This window comes from Rhinopithecus bieti, unplaced genomic scaffold, assembly GCF_001698545.2.
Source record: "Rhinopithecus bieti isolate Rb0 unplaced genomic scaffold, ASM169854v2 scaffold_41913, whole genome shotgun sequence".
In the NCBI taxonomy this organism is placed as follows: Eukaryota; Metazoa; Chordata; class Mammalia; order Primates; family Cercopithecidae; genus Rhinopithecus; species Rhinopithecus bieti.
Window position 1 is genome coordinate 2,339,801 of NW_016818964.1, and position 21,558 is coordinate 2,361,358.

Here is a 21,558-nt window from a genome sequence, read left to right on the forward strand (position 1 = left end):
TGAACCCAGGAGGCAGAGGTTGCAGTGAGCCAACTGAGATCTTGCCACTGCACTCCAGCCTGGACGACAGAGCAAGACTCTGTCTCAAAAAATAAATAAATAAAGATTGTGATGATAAACTCTGTTAGATTTGGCCTATTGAGAGTTTACCCAGCCCTGAGGAAACTTGCCCCTAATTACTTGTAATCATAGCGACCAATAGGAGAGCCTGTCATATATAGCAATTTTGATATAGTAACCTGTTAATCTTCGCAACAATGGTGTGAGCAGACACTTCTATTATTAACCCCATATTAGAAATGAGAAAAGGGAGGCATGGAGAGATTAAATAATTGCAGGAATCATTCAGTAAGAGATAGAGCAAAATTTGAATCTGAGTATTTTTACCTCCAAAGCCCAGGTCTGAGCTATTACATATTACCAATAGTTAAATGATAAGGAGTCCCTTGTTACTCCTGTGACCTCCAAGGCAACCTAGAGTCATTTAGTTCACAAGTTACTAACTGGCAGCCTGCTGGTTGGCCCTGGCCCAGAGCATATTTTCTTGTTTGTTTTTTTTTTGAGACAGAGTCTCGCTCTGTCGCCCAGGCTGGAGTGCAGTGGCACAATCTCGGCTCACTGCAAGCTCCGCCTCCCGGATTCACGCCATTCTCCTGCCTCAGCCTCCTGAGTAGCTGGGACTACAGGCGCCCGCCACCTCGCCCGGCCCCAGAGTGTATTTTCTTTGCTGAGCTTGAATTTCTAATTTCTTCTTTTGGTCTGGATACCTCCGGTGTAACATGCAGGCTCCAGCTTTGCTCAGTTCCTGCCACTGACCTCAGCCTCCAAAGCAAGAAGAACAACCCACGAGCCCATAGGCAAAAATCCTGCCACCTCTGGGCTGATTTACGAGGCCTGGTGTACTCATTGATTCACCTGCCTGGCCCTGCAGGGCAGTGGTTTTGCTCTCCACTTTAGATTGGCTCTCCCGTATTATGGGCCAAGAGGGGTGGGATGTACCCAGCACCACTCAGCCGTGCTCTCTGCCCCCATGCAGCCCTTCCTTTCCCTGGCATCACTCCTCTGCCCCTTCATATGCCAACCATCAGCCCTGACCCTGTTTCAGGCCAGGGCTGTTCTCTCCAGCCCACAACCGTCCTGGGTTCCTCTCACTCAGAGAAGCTGAGGTCAGGTGGGTGGGGCAAGGTGAGCCCCTGGCACCAGCTCTTCCCTGCAGGGTGTGCAGGACCTTTGTGGAAGCCACAGATTGGCTGTTTTAGGAACAAAGAGCTGGCTTTTTAATTATGCAGCCCAGACAAGCTCCCCGCAGGTGGGCGGAGAAGGGAGCTTCCCAGGGCTGCCTGGCAGACGCCCTGATTTCCGCTCCTTGAAGTGGCCACTTGGAGAAGAAGGGAACCAGCAAGCAATCAAGCATGAAGGACAGAAACACTCTCCAGGTGAGGACAATCACTCTGCCCAGCGGGGTGCAGGGCGTGGGGGGCTCTGCGGACGGCGGGGTGTGCCCAGGGCCTCCAGCTTGCAGTGCAGAAGCTGGACTCCCATGCTGGGCTAGGGTGGGGGAGGCAGGTAGAGGGGAACCCAGACAGGGCTTTGCAGCCAGGTTGGTTCTCAGGGTTGGAGTCTGGACTTTCTTGCTAACTTGCTTTCTGACCACAGGCAAGTCATTGAATCTCACTAGGCCTCAGTTTCATCAACTGCAGAATGGAGATGGTAATTCCTCTCTCCTGTGAGGAGTGAAGGGAATGATGTCTGTCATGTACCCGGCACAGAATGGGAATCCCAAACAAGAATGGGAGCTAACCTTGATGAGGCACACCCTACTTGGTGCGTGCCTGGCTCTGTGTTAAATGCCTTGCAGTCACGCAGCCACTTATTCTTCACATTGTAATGCCATGTGGCAGCTGGTGTTTTGCTGAAATGAAATCACAGCTTGCAATGGGCATTTGGCTCCCATTCTTCTGAGCGTGGTGCTCCCACGCTGCTGGCTTCAAGTGGTGACTCACGGCTCCCCACGTCTCTGTGTTTGAATGAGCAACCGGGAAATCCTCCTCCATATGGCACGTTCTGCCAGCATTTGGATTTCACACCAGCATTTCAGTGTGAGCGCATGATGGGGTTTGGAATGGGGATACTATTTTGAAAATAATAAATGGATATGTTCTTTATTCTTCTCCAGGAAACCATGTGCCCCTGTCTAGTTGCATGGATTTCCTGGGGCAGGAGGAGGTTGGGGTGTAGGGGAAATTCTGGCAGACAGGATGAGGAGTCAGACAGATCATCTCTTCAGGACCGCAGGGGATTGTCGGCAAAAGAAACGGGGAGACAAATTCAGGGGGGCACTGGGAGGCCAGGTGGGCGTGTCTTTACCTTTCCTCTTACGGGTGAGGGTGTTATAGAGATGCCTAGTTGAAAAAGCCCCAGGGAGCCCCGGAAGATGGTGGCACATAAACCTCGAAGCGCAGCATCCACAGCCCTCCCTGAACCAGGTGAGTGTGCAGAGTTCAGATGTCCCCATGGGCATTTAGGAACACGTGCAGAGGCCGCAGTCAGGAGGAGAAGGCTGCTTTAAGCCTGGACATGTGCAACTGGAGTGGTGGGGGCAGCGGTCACCCTTCGCCTAGAAAGGTCCAGGCACAGCCCCACAGTCACCTGTCCAGGAAGCAGCCCAGGCCAGCCCCTCTGCAGCAGAGACCTGTGAGAAGCCAGAAGATGCCGTGTGGCCTGAGCCCAGCTCCCCTGAACCAGGCTACAGACATCTGCTCAGGGGTAACCTGAGGGTGCTTCTTACAGGGAGCAGGCCCAGGAAGACGCCTCAATGACTAAGGGTCTATCTACAAGACACAGAGTCACCCAAAAGACTCTGGTCAAACCAGAAGAGGCTGCAATGCCATCAATTTGCAAATTCAGGGTTTTTATTCCTCTCCCCCCTCACACCCAATGAGGTAGGAACTCTGGACAGTTACATGAAATAAAATGCTATGTTTTCCTTTATGCCTGTGTGTACTGTGTAAAATGTATAACCCACTGTTAATTAATGAATATTTCCCATGCCCAGCACGTTTGGCTGTTTGGAGGGCTGGATATTTGATGATGAATAAGGCCCCCTGCTCCCACCATCTTACATTGTAATGGGAGGAGAAAGGCAGGTACACAGATGGGCAATTGTTCTTAGGGGGTGAGAAGTGCTGTACTGAAAATAAACTCAGGTGATAGAATAGAGAATGATGAGACGTGCTTAAAGACAGGCACAGGTGGTAATCCGGAAAAGAGCCACTGGAGTTTATCTCCCCCAACTTCACAGGTGAGAAATCCGAGGCTCAGAGGGAAAGAGCCTTGCAGAAGTCACCTATGAAGTGATTTTGTTAGACCCGCGGGTCCCTCATTGCAGCTCCTGTGTGCTTCCCACGGCCGGGGAGATGCTTGGCTATAAATCCAGCTGGAATGGACCATTTAAAATCCAAAAGGACCTGTCTGGGTTGGAAGAGCCTAGAACTAACTTGTAGCCACACAGAGCTAGGTCTGAATTGCAACTCTGTGCCTTAACTGCTTTTTTCCTTTTTTCCCCCCTTGGTAAGCCACTGAACCTCAGTTTACTCATCTGTACAGTGGGGGTAATCTTCCTGCCTCCTGGGCTTGCAGGGACTATTAAAGAGACAAAGTACATGAAGCCCTGGGAAGCTGGCCCTGAGTGTCTCTTTATCTCCACACTGGTGTCATTGTCGCTGTGCACATTGTGGGGCCGTTGCCACCACCAACCTACCCCTGGAGGGCAGAGGCCTTGTCTTGCTTCCCTCTGTATCCCCAGGACACACCCCCGGTCTCCAGTCAACACTAGGATATGAGTGAACAGCCTCTGTCTAGGGACTGCCAGGCTCAGGCAGCAGAGGATAACCGACTGGAAACATCCACCAGAGAGGGTAGAGAGTGGGAACTCTGCGTGCAGGGCTGTCTGTGCCGCCCAGGAGAGGAGGCATTCCTCTGGCTCTGTGCATGAGTGGGTTCATGTTCCATGTGTGTTCAGCGAGGAGGCTGCCTCTGAAGGGGACCTGGATAGCAAATGAGTGGTGGCCAGGCAGAACCTGGAGGGAGAGGTGAGCTGGGTAAGGACAGTGACGCCCAGCCAAGGGGTGGGCGTGGGAACACGAGGCTGGCAGTGAGTGGTTTGCTGGATGGTGGGGCGTGGGGTGGGGTGAGCAGTGAGGAGTGGGGCTGAGGAAGCCTCGGGGCCCGGGGCAGCTAGACTAAAGATGGGTCCACAACAGCCAGCAGGGTGGGCTTGAGTGCTCAGCTGGGCAGGCAGTGGTTGCGTGAAGTGAGGAGACGCCTGAGGCAGGTGGAGAGAGGGAGTGGAAGTAGGGGATGGTATGGGGAGAGGCTGGGTAAGTGGAGGTGGGTTGGAGAGCAGATGGGAGGGCCCAGGTGGGACCCACCAGGTTGAAGGAGCTGGGGACCTCTGAGGTTTCGGCTTTGGGGCTGGGGCTTCGGGTGGGGGAAGCTGAACTCGGTGTTCAGTGTGGCACCTGGCTTGTAGCAGAGCCTCTTAAGGATCTGGGGACTGACTGACTGGATGAACGTATGATGGAGAGCAGAAGGAGCCCCAGAGGAGAGCACGGAGAGGAGAGGAGGACAGGCTGGGAGTGCGGCTCCACCTGCCCCCACAAGCAGGCGCTCACAGAGCTGGATCTCCCAGACAAAGGCTGCCATAGGCGCCTGGAGCGCAGGCTGTGGACACCACTTGTGCCAGACATGGAGACAGGGCATCCTCTATGTGTCACATGACTGTTCTGCTACTTCCTAAGTGGAAGGATGGTAGAGGAACAGGAAACGAGTGACTCAGTGGGGGCTGTCATGAGCGTGGTGATGTGGGTGAGTCTGCCCAAAGGTGAGGCCACAGCGCGGCCACGTTACTGAGTCAGGTTCCACCCAAAGCCAGCACAGCAGCTCACTCAGGCTGGCAGGACTGTCTTCTGTGATGTCACACCATAGTATCATGTGCAGGGAAGGCAGGAAGAAGAGTCTTCCTGCCATCACTCACTCCCATGCATCCAAGACAGTAATTCTGCCACCCTGCCAGGTGCTGGGCAGGGATGTCCTATGGGTCCTGCTGCATCTCCCACTTCACAGGCAGCAGCAGGACCCCAGAGCAGGACATGGAGCTGTAAGCCGGCCAGAGCATAGTTTGTCATGTTGGTCATAGGCGCTGTCACCAGTGACCAAAGTCCCCAGAGATGTGAGGTGGAGACACTGGGCTGGCCCCTAGGAAGGCTCTGACACTGCAGCTGTGTGTTGATGGCTCTTGGCGCCTGTATGCTCAGCTGATCACCACCTCCCTCTCCCAGGCTGGCCCTGGGTCCCTGTTCCCAGGCCCCTGCACAGGCAGGCAGAGCACAGCACATACGCCTGCCACTCCCTGCTGGCCTCCGGGCTTGCACCTGGACTGGGCGTGCACAGGAGTGGGCGTGAGGCCTGAGATGCCTGAGATGTCGCCACTGAAACCATCACTCAGCTTTCAGCGCAGGGCCCGCAGGGAGGGGGGCAGAGTGGACAGAGGAGCCCTACACTAGTCACGACAGGTGTTTGATTAAGAGACAACAGTTACAGTATTGTCATGATGGCTGTCTTCTAGGCTGAGGCCTGGTTGTACTGTAGGCAGACCAATGCAGCTCACGAGAGGCCAGCCGCGGAGGGGTGCGTATAACGAGGAGTGCCTTTAAGAACTTGCCATGTTCCCTCCATTGCCGCTGAGCCTGGGACACAGGCCCCTCCCTCAGTTCCTGCACTGAGCTCCTGTCCCCTGGGCTGTGAGCCCAGTTGGGGGATAAACCTGCCTGACAGCTCTGGGCCCACAGGGCTCTTAGCTATTTCTCACTGAGCTAACTCGGAAGCCCCAGGGAACCCTGGTGGGCATGGGTGGGGCCCAGCTGCGCCTCAACAGTGCAGAGTGTGGGTTGTGGCCCCTTGCTTGTGCCCAGTGGCCGGGCCTTGGAGGCACCAGGTTGGGTTCACCCCCCAGCCCCATCCCTGTTTCCTGGTATGTGCTTGACCTTGACCATTGTGCTCCATCTCTGACCTGTCTCCTCACTCCAAAGATAAGGATGAGGTTGCTGCAGGGGCTACTTTTTCTCTTTTCCTACATCCCTCCTGGCCCATCAGATGGGAAGCTCTTCCCCATGGCTGCTTCCTGTGAGGCTTGCCTGAGGGTGCGCCTGGGGCGGGAAAACAAAGTAGCGGGGTGGTGGTGGGAGCTCAAGCCTGGGGGGCCCTGTGCCCTTTGCGGCCCTCTGCATAGGGGTGCAGGGCAAGCCTCCCTTCTCCATGCAACTGGCCAGGTAAGGGGGCTCTGCAGAGCAGCCTGTGGGTGTTGAGGTCTACACATGGGGTAGACATCCAGGAGGCTGACCCTGGCCACCGTCACCCTGCTGGTGTGGCTGGCTGATTCCTGCTCCCTGTGATTCCCGTGAGCACTTGTCAGCTTAGGGTGACCTTCTTGTCCCATTTTCCCCAGATACCCCCGGTTTTAGCCCTGAAAGTCCCGGGTTCAGGAAAATCTCTCACTCCCAGGGAAACTGGGAAGGTTGGTTGCCCTATTCTCAATTAAGTCAAAGGTCAAGGTGGTGGGTGGCAAGATGAGGGACAGAATTGGCTTTTGAAATCCCCATAAATACTGACCTAGGGCCATTGGGATGAAACATACAGAAATATCCCATAGCAGGTCCCCAGCCCAGCCCTGGAGTATAGCAGGACCCCAGTGAAGGATCTCCCCATTCCTCAGGCCCGCATTCTCCTTTCCCCCACCCCACAAACGACAACTGACAGGCATCTCTATATTTTTATTGAAAATAAAAAAGTCATGGTGCTTTCTGCCTCGTAAGTGGCATATGGACACCCCCAGTGCTGCCGGTCTTGCTTCCGGTACAAAAGTCTTAGCAGGAAATCAACCTTAATGGCTTGTTGGTGGATAAGACGGCATCAACTTGTACATTTGCCCATTGAGAGAACTCCCAGGAGCAACTGTCTTCTCCCCAGTACACGCGGCACATTGCTAAGGCAGATTTCAGGATATTCACATTCATGCATAACGTATCTCACACTACCTGGGCAGTTTAACTCATACTTTGTACAGATGCAGAGTACAGTAGCTGTATTTATATATATATATATATATATATGTAGAGATCTCTTTAAATATATATAGCTATATATAATATATATGTTTATATTTTTACACCTATTAGTCTTTCTTCCAAAACTTCCTTTAGAAACTTCTTAGGAACACCTGAAACCTCTGGGAGATCCTGTGATCTGAGTTCCAAAGTTGGGGTCAACCGCGAGATGGCTGGAAAAGATCTATTTGAGAAAATGCGAAGGGAAGTGTATTTCATTCTTGACATCAGGGCTTGGACTAGCCTGAGAATCGGTGTGTGTCTAGAGACTGCCGGCTCATTTTAGATAGAAGTTCTAAGCTCAAATACTAGGCCGGCATGGTTTTAAGTACGCTTATGTCTCGTAAGCTCAAAATCTGGTGAGTCTCCCTTGCTGTGCCATGAGACTTATTTTTTGAATGGCCGGTCTTGGGTTTGGGGTGGGGTGTGGGTATTAAGTGAATATTTTAAAAAACTAGGCTCTTCCCTTGGTTTTTGCTAACTGGAGTGAGAAGGGATTTTACAAGTCCAACTGAGAGGGAATTTATGTGCAGACCAGAGCCCTGGATGCGTCAGTGGCTCAGGGAAGACGATACAGGCCCCAAAGCGTGGTGATGGCTCAGCTGATTCCTTGCCAGGAAGCCTTGCCTGGGGCTGGAAGATTAGGCTAACTGCAAAATCCAGGCTTCCTAGGTTTAAGCCAAGGTAGGGAAGGATGGGACCAGGTGAATGTGCAAAGCTGGGCTATGCCCAGCCCCTTCAGGCTGCCCAGCACTTCATGATCCCTTAGCCAAGAACCTCTCCTCTTGCAGAAGGTGCCCTCTGATCACTCCTGAGCTTCTGGACAGCCCAAGGCACGGGCACTTTCTCATGGTTGCAGCACAGGGTGGTGTGTGTTTAGGGCTAAGGTCCTGCCCAGGTGTCTGCTTAGGGCACAGCTTGGGGGTTCAGCAGGCACCAGGAGGCTGAAGGCAGTGGGGGACAGTGCCCTGGGGTGGGGTCTGCTGGGTTTCCCCCTTTGACCTGCTGCTGGCCCACATCCTCTGGCCTGTTTGTCACCTGGCTCCGCACCTCAAGAGCACTGTGAAGTACCAGCCAGGCCAGGGGCAGGGGCCGGCACTATGCTGATGCCCAGGTGTCAGGGGAAGCAAAATTCAAATCCAAACCCCAAACAAGTCCTCAAATAGAAGGAAATGAGGAAAGAAGAAAAATCCTTTATGGGAGGGTATGCCCTGGGCCTGTCCTCAACCTCCACCTGCTGACCTGGGCAGGACAATGACACACAGACAGCTCTGTGGGCACTAGGACTCTGGGACAATGGGCATTTTAAGGTTTGGCCCAAATGGGGACCAGTTTTCAGGTGTGTCTATCTTCCCCGGACTTCAAAGTCTCACCGGTAGCTTAAACACCTACCAGAGGAGTACACTGGAGGTTTAGGAGGCAAATTAGGTCTTACAGGGCTCGACAGTGGAACCATTCAATGCATTAGGTTCCTTCTGAGCACATATGTAGGGGCGGTGGGGAGAGCCACAGGGCCAGGAGTTTCCCACTCATTTTCCAGGAGATGCAAAATCATCCTGTCTCCATGGGCTTCCTGATGTGGCCCACAGGGAAGGCAGCCACTTGGGAGATAGGCCAACCAGGCAGGGGTTACCAACCTGGAGGACTCCTCTCCTCCTGCCCCATTTCATCCCTTGATCCTCCAACCACACTGGAGGGCTCAGTGCTTCTATAGCATGAGATCTGTTTAGACATTGATAGGAAGACACTGGAAGAACAATACCTCCTTCTTGGTGACTGGGGCTCGGGGAGGGTAAAGTGGGGAGAGGATGGAGGACTCTGGAAGAGGGCCTGAGTACAACAGTCAGGCCTCAGGGGACTGTGGGGACATCCAGCGCCTGGCCAGCGTCAGCGTGGTACAGCATGCCCACAGTGGATTTGGCACAAGTAGTGGCCTCTGCCGACTAAGGCAGGGCCTGGCTCACATAGATGCATCAGTTCCTATGGGGTCAAGTGTGGGGATGAGTCTGAGGACAGGTGCAGTGGCCTCTGCCCTTGCCCAGTGGCCCTGGGCCGCGGGTTCAGTGAGTCGTTTTGCCCCTGGAAGGCCAGACACTGCCCCCGAGTGTAAACGCACTCCTATGTCTGCTCAGGAGGGGATTTTGCAGGCTGGGCTCACAGCCCTCCGTGGTAGGCAGTCAGGAGCCTAGGGTGTGGGGTGTCAGTGGGGATAGGAGGGAGAAGGCAGGCCCTGAAGATTGACAACAATTGCAGATGGGGTGATGAATAGATGTGTGGGAAGCACCTTTGAAAGGGGACGTCTGTCTCCTGGCTGTGCCGATGGCTTCTGTTAAGAATGTGAACAGAGGAGCAGGCAGGCTTCCTGGGAGGAGGAGAGGTTTTCCGGCAGGGAGTGGGCCCTGGACCATCTTTCTTTTGGCTAAAGGGGGATGCCTCCCTGCCACAGCAGAGAGACAGATCCCCCTGGCTTCGCCAGTGCGCATGCTTTAGACAGCAGCTGGGGGCAGTCGACAGACCAGACACCAGACAGGGAGGAGGATGTGGAGGGCCTGGGGTGGGGACTGCCCAGGTGCTGCATGCAGCATGAGCCGGGCTCAGCCTGGTGTCCGAGCTGCCTTGGCCCGCAGGCTGACCAGGGGCAAGCCTGGGAAGAGAATGGTTTCTCCTTCGGGAGGCTCGGGGCCTGTGAGGCAATGAAGTCCTGGACAAGCTCAGAGTTAGCTCATGTCCACCTGCTTTCCCATGTCCACCAGTGCCACCAAGGTGTCCCTCTGGCCAGCGGGTCCAGGGCCTGCAGACTCACACCACTGTGTTGTTCACATCTACTCCTTTGTTGCTCTGCGAAGTACTCATGGGATACTCAGCAACGCTGGTGCCATTTTCGTCTTTTCTCAGTGGTTTCCTGGAAGTGCGGGGAGGGGACAGGGAAGGCAAGGGACGGGGAGGCAGGGACACCATTAGTTATCAATGATGGTGGGGTGTAACCTCCAGCTAGCATCCCTACTCCGTGAGAGTGTCAGAAGGAAGCCCACAGCTCTGTTCTTGGTTAGCATCCTTGGACTTTTAGTCCTTGAGGGGTTAATCAGCAGCTGGACGTGCTCTCAACTCGGGTGTCATGAAAACCGGGGCACAGTTGAGAGGGAAAGAGGGGAGCTATTAATGATGAAACAGGGACAACAGGTATGAGTCAGGGCTGTTTTGGACAAACAAGAAAGTATGTTCAGTCTAGCACGGTCAAGCTTTGACTGATCTCTTTGATCAGGGCACAGTTAACAGACGTGCTAGGGGGTGAGTTCTGCAATCTTCCTCAGTGTGGGCAAAGGCAAATGCAAAATGTGATGAAGCAGATGGTGGTAGTGGTGATGCTGGTGGTAATGGTGGTGGTAGTGGTGATGCTGGTGGTAATGGTGGTGATGGTAGTGGTGATGCTGGCGGTAATAGTGGTGGTGCTAGTGGTCATGCTGGTGATGCTGGTGGTCATGGTGGTGGTGGTGGTGATGCTGGTGGTAATGGTGGTGGTGGTGATGCTGGTGGTAATGGTGGTGGTGGTAGTGGTAGTAGTGATGCTGGTGGTAATCGGGTGGTGATGGTAGTGGTGATGTTGGTGGTAATGGTGCTGATGGTAGTGGTGATGCTGGTGGTAATGGTAGTGGTGATGCTGGTGGTAATGGTGGTGGTGGTAGTGGTGATGCTGGTGGTAATGGTGGTGGCGGTGGTAGTGGTGATGCTGGTGGTAATGGCTGTGTAGTTTGGTTGAGGGAGGTGATGCTGGTGGTAATCGGGTATGGTGGTCGGTAGTGGTCGATGATGGTTTTTGGTGCTGGTGGAGATGGTTTGAGTAATGGTAATGGTGGCAAGCAGTGATGATGCTTTAATAATGGTGGTTATGATAGTCGATGGTATAGGGTAATGGTGGTGGTGATGGTTGGGTTGACAGTGATGAGATAGGTGATACTGGGTGATGGAGGGTGATGATGGGGAAATGTTCAATAATGGTGGTAAAGGTGGTGATTGTAATCATGGTTATGATGGTGGTGGAGGTGGTACTGATGGTGGTGGTGGCAGTGGTGGTGGTGATGGTGATAGTGGTAATGATGATGGGGTGAAGATGATGGTAACGATGATGATAGTGATGATTTGGGTAATGGTGGTGGTGATGGTTGGGTTGACAGTAGTGGTGATGGAGGTGATGATGGTAGTGAAGGTCATATTGGTGGTGGTGATAGTGATAGTGGTTATGATGATGGAGATGGTATTGGTGGTGGTGATGGTGATAGTGGTAATGATGATGGGGGTGGCAATGACAGTGATGGTAATGGCAATGGTGGTAGTGATGATGGTGGTGAATGTCTACACTAAATTAGTACACACCAGTGGTTCTTGAACACTTTAAATTGAGCCATTTGAAGCTCATTGCAGAGGGCCCTTAACCCCAAAAGCGGTTTTTCCTATTCATATAAGGCATCAGGAAGGCTGGGAGTGAGGCTCTGAGAAGGCTCTTGCTCATTTGCTGGGGTTTTGAAATTATGGTGTACTTTTGGGCCTGGCTCAAGTCTCACTTCCTCCCTCCCTCAAGTTGTTCAGCAGAGCTCTGGCCCCCAGCCTGAGTATCTGTATCCTCCTGGTCTAAGCCACATGCTCTCTGTAGCCCAATTCCATGCCACAATTCTGCTATCTCATCCCCATGGGGCAGTAGCCCAGCCCCCTCCAGGGTTCCCAGGGGTGCCAAGGTTGAGCCTGGATCTGCCCTTGCTGGGAGTTGTCCAGAATGGACATTTATGTTCATTGTCATAGGCCCAGGAGTTGATTGCTTCTGCCTTTTCAAATGTCCCCAGAGCCTCCCCAGAGCCATAGTCAGAAGAGCTGGTGCCTGGTGATCAGCTTGATGTCTCCAGGACAAAGCCATAACTGAGTGAGTTCAGGGAAGGCAGGGTCTGTGAGGGGATCATTAGCAGTTCACGGGAAGAATGATCAGGCCTGCTCAGAGACTACACGCCGAGCTCAGTCTGGTAGTGAACTGTTCCCTTTTCTCCTGCAGCAGAAGTAGCTCAAAACATCTGCTAAGCAAGTCAAGTGCACTCACTCCAGGTGGTCAAGCCCAGCCACCGCAGCTTCTTCTAGGAATGCAAGAGGCAAACCCACAATTCCTCCCACAGTGCATCATGCTTTGTGCAAAGCACTGTCAGTCACAGAGATTTCCTTGTCCCTTCTCTCAGTGGTCACCTGAAGAAGCTAGGCCTGGAGTAAGAGATTCATTTCATGGGGAAACTGAGGCTTAGGGAGGGCTTAATATGCCCAAGGATGCTCATCTGGTTTGTGGTGGGGCCAGGACCACCACTCACTAACACTGTGTCTTGGCCAGACATTTATCTTCCCATTATTATTATTATTATTATTATTATTATTATTATTATTTTGGAGATGGGGTCTTGCTCTGTTGCCTAGGCTGCAGTGCAGTGGCATCACCACAGCTCACTGCAACCTTGAACTCCTGAGCTCAAGCGATCCTCCAGCTTTAGCCTCCTGAGTAGCTGGGACTACAGGCGTGTGCCACCAAGCCTAGCTAATTTTTAATTTTTTTGTAGACACAGGGTCTTGCTATGTTGCCCAGGCTGTTCTTGAACTCCTGGCCTCAAGTGATCCTCCTGTCTCGGCCTCCCAAAGTGCCAGCATCTTCCCATTTAATCAGCATTCCCAGCAGGTATTCCCCTATGAGCTCTGGGATCTCATCAACTTGGGAAAGCCTTCTTCCACTCTCCTCTTAGAGATTCCGCAGAGTCCTCCAAGAAGCCTGTCTCCTTTTGCTTTAACTCAGCATATCCCACATATGAATCTGAGAACCCCATTTACGTAGATGCTAACAGATACTCTCTGTTTACAGGCCTCGGCTGTGCTACCTTGTTTATGTTGGGATCCATGGGAAATGATGGACTCTGTAGCCAAGCTCTGCCCCGGGCCTTTTGCTCCCTCTGTCCCCTTCATCCCCATTCCTGTCCTACCCACCCCTTTCCAGGGAGCCTTAAGCAGCTCTGATGTTGCCAGGTGTGCCTGACTTCTGACTCCATGAAATCCGCATGTCCTGGACAATGTGTGGCGGTGGCATTTTCTTACAGTGAGATCCTGTGCTCCTCCAGTGAGGCCGCTGATGGACTCAAGTGGGATAAATGTATCATGAATACATGAGGGGAAGAAAGGACATCAGCATCAGGATTCCAGAAAATATTAACAGGCAAAAAAGAGTCTGGACCCAAGCCCACACTGCATTCTCCTTGATAGATACTACATATTGGGCTTAGGGCTAAAATAAAAACAATTGCATCAGGTCCAGATCATGGGAGATATGGCTTAAGAGTCTTCTAGGGTGGATAATGAAGAAATGAAGGCCGCGGCTTGGAGCTCCCTTAGAAATGACTAAACCTGGAGGGCTCAAGGTTTCCACCCTTTTTAGGGGAAGGGGAGGAGGTCAGCAGGATTTCTACTGGCAGGAGGCAAGGAGAGAGTTCTAAAGTCATCCTGTCGTCTGTGAGGCCCCTTCGTACTCGCAGGCCCCGGGGAAGAGGTGGCTTGGAAGAGCTAAGCAGGAAGCGAGTCTGGCAGGAGGATCCTGGAAGGCAGGGTGAGAAGGGGGCCCAGGGCCTTCTCAGCTGCTCAGCCAGTTTCCCAAATAGGAAACAGGCAGGCGGGCTTGGCAGGGGCTGTTTCTGGCAAAGAAGGCACCTGTGGCAGGTACGGGCCCCAGAAAGGAGCATTCGGGAGCCTGTGTATGGTGATGGGAGAAGGTGGCAGCCGAGGGCTCTCCTGAGAAGTCGCCATGATCTGTTCCCCTCCTGCCACCAGAAATGAGTCCCCAACCACTCTGATGTCTGGACTGTTGCTCCCAAAGCCTTTCTGGGATTCACTGGAGCCCCAAGGAAGTTGGGTGTTCCCTAAAGCAGAAGATGGCTCCAGCTCTGCACCTCCCCAACTCCACCCTTCCACCAAGCACGGCACTTCAGGGTGACACTGCGGTAGTGCTAAGAGGCAGATGCCAAGGCTCAGTAAACCCTTATCCCACCACTTTCTGGCCGTGTGACTTTAAGCAAGCTACATAGCCTCTCTATGCCTCAGTTTCTCGTCTTTGAAATGAGCACAATAGTGGTGTCCATTTCATAGGTTTGTTGGGAGGATTAAATGCGTTAGTCCATGTCAAGCACTTAGACAAGCGTCTGGCATACCGTAAGTGCTCCATAAATGTTTGTTAGCTCTCAGTACTGCTGGGGAAAAGGTGTCAGCAGGTAGCTGGCCCCACTGACTGGCAACAGCCAAAGTTCTCTAGTCTGCACAGACTTCCTACCTAACGCGTGCCCCGTGGGGTTCCAGAAATGCTAGAGAGAGTTGTTAGGACCCAGCCTGACTCTGCAGCTCTGTGAGTCAGCTGAGGCTGGTCTCACTAAACCAAGAAGAGGCATTTCCACCCTGGTCCAGGCAGAGATGGCCACAGAGGGCTCCCTAAATGGCATGGTTCCTAGAAACCAAGAGAGAGGTTAGTGAGACTTTCCTTGGCGGCACCCAGGATTCTTGCCTGTAGGAGGATGGGCTCTGCCACCTTGAGACTTCTCGTCCCCTGCCCTGGGCTTGGAGGGCAGCAGGTCCCCACATTCCCTGCTCAGAGTGCCATGCGGACAGCTCCAGTTGCACATGCCAGCAGCCACGAAGGGCCCCTGCAGAAACCATGCCTCCACCAGCATCTCTGGCCTGGGCAAGGAGGGCCGGGACCCAGGTATCCCTCTTAGGCCCCACTGACCATGATGTGACAGCCTCTCCTTCAGCCTGCTGCTCTGTGGGGATGGAAGAGATGGAGGCAAAGAACAGCTCTGGGAGTCTGAGAAGGGAGGCTCTCTTCCTGCCTCATGTACCCCTGGGAGAAGTAAAAGTTAAAGGTTCCGGACTCACCTCTTATGAAGGCATTCATCCCCCCCAACTGCCCACGCTTAACACCCCCCACACCCATACATATACATGAACCTGCATAACACACACAGGCACATATACATAGACACATGTACACATGCACGAATCCATACATAACCACATGTACACATGGGCACGAATCCACACATACACACGTATGCAAACAACACTACAATATAGATCGAACATCATGTACATATGCACAACCCATACAAACATGTACATACACACACACATGTATGCACACACACAGGCACATACACATAGACACATGTACACCATGCAGAATCTACACATACACACGTATGCAAACACACACATAATAGCAATATACAGCAGACACATGTACATATGCACAAACCCATACAAACATGTACTACAGCACCACATTATCCACACACACAGCAATACGGATAGACACATGTACACATGCACAAATCCACACACATCACACAATAGACACCACACTACGCAAACAGCCACACATAGCAATATACACATAGACATCATTACATATGACAAATCCACACACACACAAACAGGTATACACATACACAGCACATGTAATAGTGCACAAACCCATACAAACTTACCTACACACACCATGCACACACACAGGCACATCCACATAAACAAACATACAAACCACACACACAAACAATATACACATACATGGCAGACACATGTACATATGGGACAAATCCACAACACACAATATACATATATCCCCACATTCATATACACACACACTCAGCATTCCATGATAAGACTCCTCTGTAGACCTCGGACTTCCCCGAACCTGGGTCAAGAAGCTGAAAAACGCCTTTCTGAGCCTCGAGGGTGTCACCATGAGAAGCAGCAGCCCCACGTCCAGCCTCCATCGTCCAGGCGGTGGGAGACAGGCATGCGGCAGACGAGCGTCCTCACAGCCAGTGGGACCCACTGTCTGGGCCATCCCCTGGGATCACCTGTCTGGCCGCCTCTGCTGAACTGTGGCGGAACTGGCGCCTGTGCATTTCTCATGCTTGCATCCTCCCCTGGGAGCTGTGGGCTGAGGGGAGCAGAGAGAGCTCCGCCGGGGGAGGGCCTTCTCACAGGTGTGACTCTCTCCCCTTGAGCACCGCTCTGCAGCCTGGGATTTGTTCTAGGGCAGAGCCCTTCCCAGCCCGGATGCTGAAGAAAGGATTGCAAGGTAACGCACAGAGCCCTGGACAGGGGACCTCCAAGGTAGCTCAGGGCTCGGTGACTGTCCTTCAAGCTGCCGAGATGCCAGAATCATGCTGGGGGATGGAGATCCCTGCTGGGGATTCTGTGGGCAGAAGCGGCCCAGACAGTGTCTGTCTCACTGGGGGTCTGGGCATCCGCCTCCCTCAAACTCCAGCGACAATGCCTCCCTGCCACCTGCCTCTGTGCTGGGGATGAGGGGGCTGGGGAACACCTCTGGGTAGAGGGGCCTTCGGCTGAGGTCTGGTGGGGGTTTTATACAGAACAGGTGGGCACAGGCAGACACATATGGGCATGCCTTTGGACACCAGCCCCAGGTCACAAAACCTCCTTCACCTTGTCTTGCTGTCATAAAACCTCCCTTCACCTTGTCTTGATGTCACAAAAGGCCTTCACTGGTAATGGGAATACTCAAAGCCATCTGTTCCTCCTAGAGGCTGGGTTTCCAGGAGAGACCTGCCCTGATCTGGGCGGTCATGCCCCACCAGGGCTCCCCTGCATCCTAAGCTTCTCAGCTGTCCTGAGCCAGCCCAGCCCAGCCTGGTCACCATGGGCACTACAGAAATGCCCAGCACAGGGGCTCCTGAAGCAAACCAAGGAGGTTGAGAGGGTGTCTACCTCAGCGGTCCATTCCCCTCCCCGGACTCCCTAACCTCAGGCACAGGGCACCTCTCTTCATGGGCAAGATTCCTCCACAGGTGGCTCCACCTCCAGGGTCCTGTGGGTTTGGCTCATTTGAGTGCACAAAACGGACTCATATGGCCCAAGGACGCTGGCCTCGACCTGGTACCAGGTTGGCAGTCATCTGACCAGCAGTACACAAATGAACAGATTGCAGCAAATTAGGAGAGGAACTAAGACAGCAAAGAACCAGGTGTTGAGGGAGAGAATAGCAGGAGGCCTGGTAGGCTGACAGGTCAGCGAGGTCCAAGGGGTGAGAAAGACCCTGCCATGAAAGGAGCAGGACAGAGCCAGGATGGAGGCCCGTGTAGCTGGAGAGTCCAGAGCGAGGGCAGAGAGGAGGAGAAAAACACCAGCAGGAGAGGTGGGGCAGGAGCCAGCCCCTGCAGGGTGCAGCTGGCAGGTGCAAGGTGTCTGGGTCTTATCTTGACTGCATGGGCGTCACCTGAGGACTTCTTAAATGGGGGTTCCCATTTACCCTCACCCTGCCCCATGACCTTGACCCAGCATGTCTGGAGAGATGAGTCCAGAGAGGCATGAATTTCTTGATGACAAAAGAAAAAGGCCCTAAGAAGCAGGGATCCGTCTGGGTCTCCCATCAGCTGGCCCTGGGCACACCCTCAATCTGCTGAGCCTTCTGTCCATGACCGTCCACAGTGCACGGAGGCCTGGGTTCCATGTCCCCCACACCAAGGATGCCAGCAGATGAAGCAGGCTCCTCCCTGCTGCCTGCCTCACACAGCAGGATGGGATTTTATCACCCATCATGGAAGATCAGTCTTTATGGGGGCACAAATAAGTCCTAAGAAGCCTCTCAGCCCAGGGCAGATCAGGACCTTGTGCTCCTGCCCCATGCTGGCCTGATCTCTTCCTGGATGGAGGATGTGGGTGTGATGGTGAGGACACTGCAACTTCTGGGACTCCAAAGAGCCAAGCCCAAGACAGCGTAGAAGGTGGCATTCAGGCCCAGGGGAAGGCACACTGGCCAAGGAGTCAAAAGATTGAGTCTTGATTCTGGACTAAGCACAGGTGCCAGCTCCTTGAATCCAGCCCAGGTTCCAAAGGATGCTGGATGGTCTCTGAGCAGCCAAGGCCATGCATCAATGCTCAGCACTTGCCCTAAAGAGGCCCTTCCTTGGAGTATACTAACTTTGACCTGACTCATAGTACAACCAGGCATGGTGATTCTGGGTTGGGTTTGGTGCAGTGGGGAGAAGGAAGTGTTGCTACACATATGCATATGAACAGCAGGGAGAGGTGAAAGATGGGAACCGCATTGAGATCCCACCTGGTCAAAAGGCTTTGGCCCATGAGATAGCCCCAGTCTCAGGGCCCCAGGAATGCACCAAGATGCATTCAAGGTGAATTTCTTGCTCCTGGAAGTTTGTGGTGAGTTGAGGGTGGATGAAGCACTTCCACTCCTGTCCTGATTCCTGGTCCTCACTGCTGGCCTCTGGGCCTGGCCCACCTTTTCTTCCCCTTCCCCCTCCTTTGGCCCTGACTCTGCAGATCAGCTGAAGGCCAGAGCAGACAACAAGGGAGAGAGGGCTGGGTTGGCACCTGGCACAGTAGGTGTGTCCTGCGGGGAGGAAGAAGAGGAGGTAGATGGCGGGGCTGTTCCACAGCATTCACAGCCTGGGAGTGTGTCATGCACAGGTGGGAGAGAGGCTGTGTCACTCTGAAGCTTGGAGAGGGGACCACTGAGTCAGGGTACTTGCACTTGAGCCAGAGTGTGGAGAAGGGAGAGAACTGCCGGACGCATACTGAAGAAATGGGGCTGGGAGGGCGGGGGCAGGAATGGCAGGGGGCTGGGAAAACTGAAACTGGTGAAGGGGTGAGGCCCAACACTTAAAATTGGGTGCATGCTATTTACACCAAAAGCAGACTATTTCACTCATCCAGATAGAGAAAAAAAGTGAGTTTACTGCAATTCTAAATAGAGTTTGTCAGTTTAAAAGGTGGACTCTGGCAAGTCTGTGGGAACAAGCCTCCATTCACACCACAGAAACCACCACTGAATAGTTACTATGTGCCAGGCATCGTGCCAGGCACCATCGGGAGAGAGATGAGTAAGACGAGATGACCAATCCCCATCTACTGTGTGTGCGCACAACCACTCATATGCAAGTGTGTGGGCACACAAAAACTGACATACACCTACCTACAGCAGAAAGCAGAATTGTAAATTCAGGGAGAGCTATGACTCTAGCAGTTGGACAGGGAAGAGAGAGCTCTATACTCGTCCAGGATGACATCTCAGAGGAGGTGGCATTTGAGTTGGGACTCCAGGGAGGAACAGCAAGGACTCAACTGGAAGAAGTGAGGGGAAGGACACTGACCAGAGAGTGCTCCAGGAGTGCTCAATGAGCCAGGAGGAGGGCAGGAAACCTCTGGAACCTGAACCACTTCTCTCCCCACCAAGGCCTCAGTTCCCACATCAGTAAAACAAGAGATTGGCCCTTGACCATGAAGGTTCAATCTGGCTCAGACTCCATAAGAAACTCATTTCCACCCCTCCCTGGCATTCCAGGTGCCCCAGGTAACCAGATCTTCTTTATATGCCACACATTCAGTAAGAACTAACCTTTCTCTGGGCTATCCCAATGCTCCAAAAAGAGTATAAATTCTGAAAAGAAAACTCATTTCACTGATTAACTTTCTATCGAGTCTATGATCCAGGAAAGATCTTGGGAAAAATATCCATGGAAGAATCAAGCTAAGGAGATGAGGGACTGGGGTTGGAGAGGGAGAGAACTGAGGGTAGCAGGTTCCCAGGGAGGAGCCGTGTTGGGATCATCCAGCTTGGAAGGGTGCTGGAGAGAACTATTGTAGGGTGACAACTGTGCAACAGGCTCAGAGACCCACAGTCCACCCAGAGAGGAGCACAGAGCCCCCAGGACAAAAATGCACTGTGTTGAGAGGAGGCATTGTTAACCCCAGGAAAGGAAACAGCATAGTACACTATGTGGCTCAGCTATGCACAATATGTTCTTTGTTACACTAAGGTAAGCACTGAATAGGCACAGAATCCCATACTGAACCCCATTCTAGGTGGAGAATGAGAAGAGGGGAAGTATGTTGTATGTCTGTACTGCAAGGGTGCTGGCTTTGGTATCTTCCATAGCAGAAAGTAATAGACAGTGCTTAAAATGGAAAGAAAATTTAAATAGCAGTATACACATCACTTAGCATATGGAGAGAAATATCAGAAGAAACAGCTAACTGTTGAAAGTGGTTGCCTCTCAAGAATGAGACTTGGGGAAGAGACAGGGGCTGCTGTCTTTCTTAAGAGCCTTGGGAGCACACTTGACATTTTAAACCATAGTATGTATATGTATTCCTTTGATAAAATTAAAACTAAATTAAAAGAGGGAATAAATGTGCAATGCCCTAGCCATACTTTTTAGTCATTAAGCTGTCTCAAAAGGCATGCACAACATGCCTAACTCTTTGGAGAGGATGCAACCTTCGTTCCTTTCTCTTTCTCTTCCCCATTACCCTGTATTTTTTTCTCTTCATAGTCTTTAAGATCACCTCATTTATTAATTTGCTGGTGTGTGTGCTTAATCTGTCTCCTCCAGCAGGAGGAGAACAGGGACTGTCTTGTTTCTTCTGCATCCTTTGTTCTTAGTTCCTAGCACACAGTAGGTGCTCAATAAATGGATCAACACTAAACAGTCCTGTGCCAGTCAATTGGTTTTCTAAGGCACCATCAAAAAGACTTGAGCATTCAAAAGTGCTCGTTCTACTGAAAGTGGCTCAACCACAAACAGCTGATGAGGGCCAGAGCCCGGCAAGAAGTGATGCTTAGGCACATTCACGCACACTCAAGCCCATGTCCAGGAGGCAGCACGCTTATTTAAGGTTAGCAGTGAACGTCTGCAGGGTCAGCCAAATTGTACTGCAGCCTTGTATTGGTCTTTCCGCCAATTATACCTGTGAGAGGGAAATGTCTGTCCAATGGCTTCATGGCAATTGAGAACAGGCCCACGCCACGGATGGCCAATGGAGGCAAGGTGCTTTTCCTGTGCCGGTGTGGGCGTGTCTCCGTGGAGGGGGTGAGCATCATCTCCCCTCAACACAGCAGCTCTTCTCTGAGTGAAGGGTGTGGCAGAGAAGCTATAAATACCACCCCAGGAAAATAGCCTCATTCCTGCAAGTGCACAGGCCTGTGGGGCTCCCCCAGCTGGAATCTGAGGTCTACTTGGGCAGTGGGTGCCTTGCCCCTTGGAGCTTTATCTTGATTACTCTCTGTGGTTATCGCTTGTTTTAAGTTTGTCTCCTGCCCTGGATGGACACTTGTGTTGTCTCTGCTCTTCTGCCTCTCCTCTGATTGTGATCCACAGTTCTTTGGGGGCAGTCTGGTCTGATTAATGCCTACTTCTTCCCCCGAAAAGGTATGTGCAGTGTGGGCAGGGTCTGTGTCGGTGGTGCCCACTCCTGTAGCCCAGTGCCTGGCACCTGGTCCTGGCACCTGGTCCAGCTCTGGTGGGCATAGTGATCAGCATTTATACATCCAAGTGGCTGAAAGCCCGAGTGG

At 52.6% G+C, this 21,558-nt stretch overlaps 1 protein-coding gene across 1 annotated transcript in view; it reads right to left on the reverse strand.

The window, feature by feature from the left end:
- Positions 1 to 6,817: 6,817 nt before the first annotated feature.
- PRIMA1 (proline rich membrane anchor 1) overlaps positions 6,818 to 21,558 on the reverse strand; it is a 75,249-nt gene continuing 60,508 nt past the window's right edge. Inside the window, exon 6 of the mRNA XM_017857975.1 lies at positions 6,818 to 10,065. Within this exon, the coding sequence (XP_017713464.1) occupies positions 9,963 to 10,065 (103 nt within the window). The 3' untranslated portion in view covers positions 6,818 to 9,962. The remainder of the gene's footprint in view (positions 10,066 to 21,558) is intronic.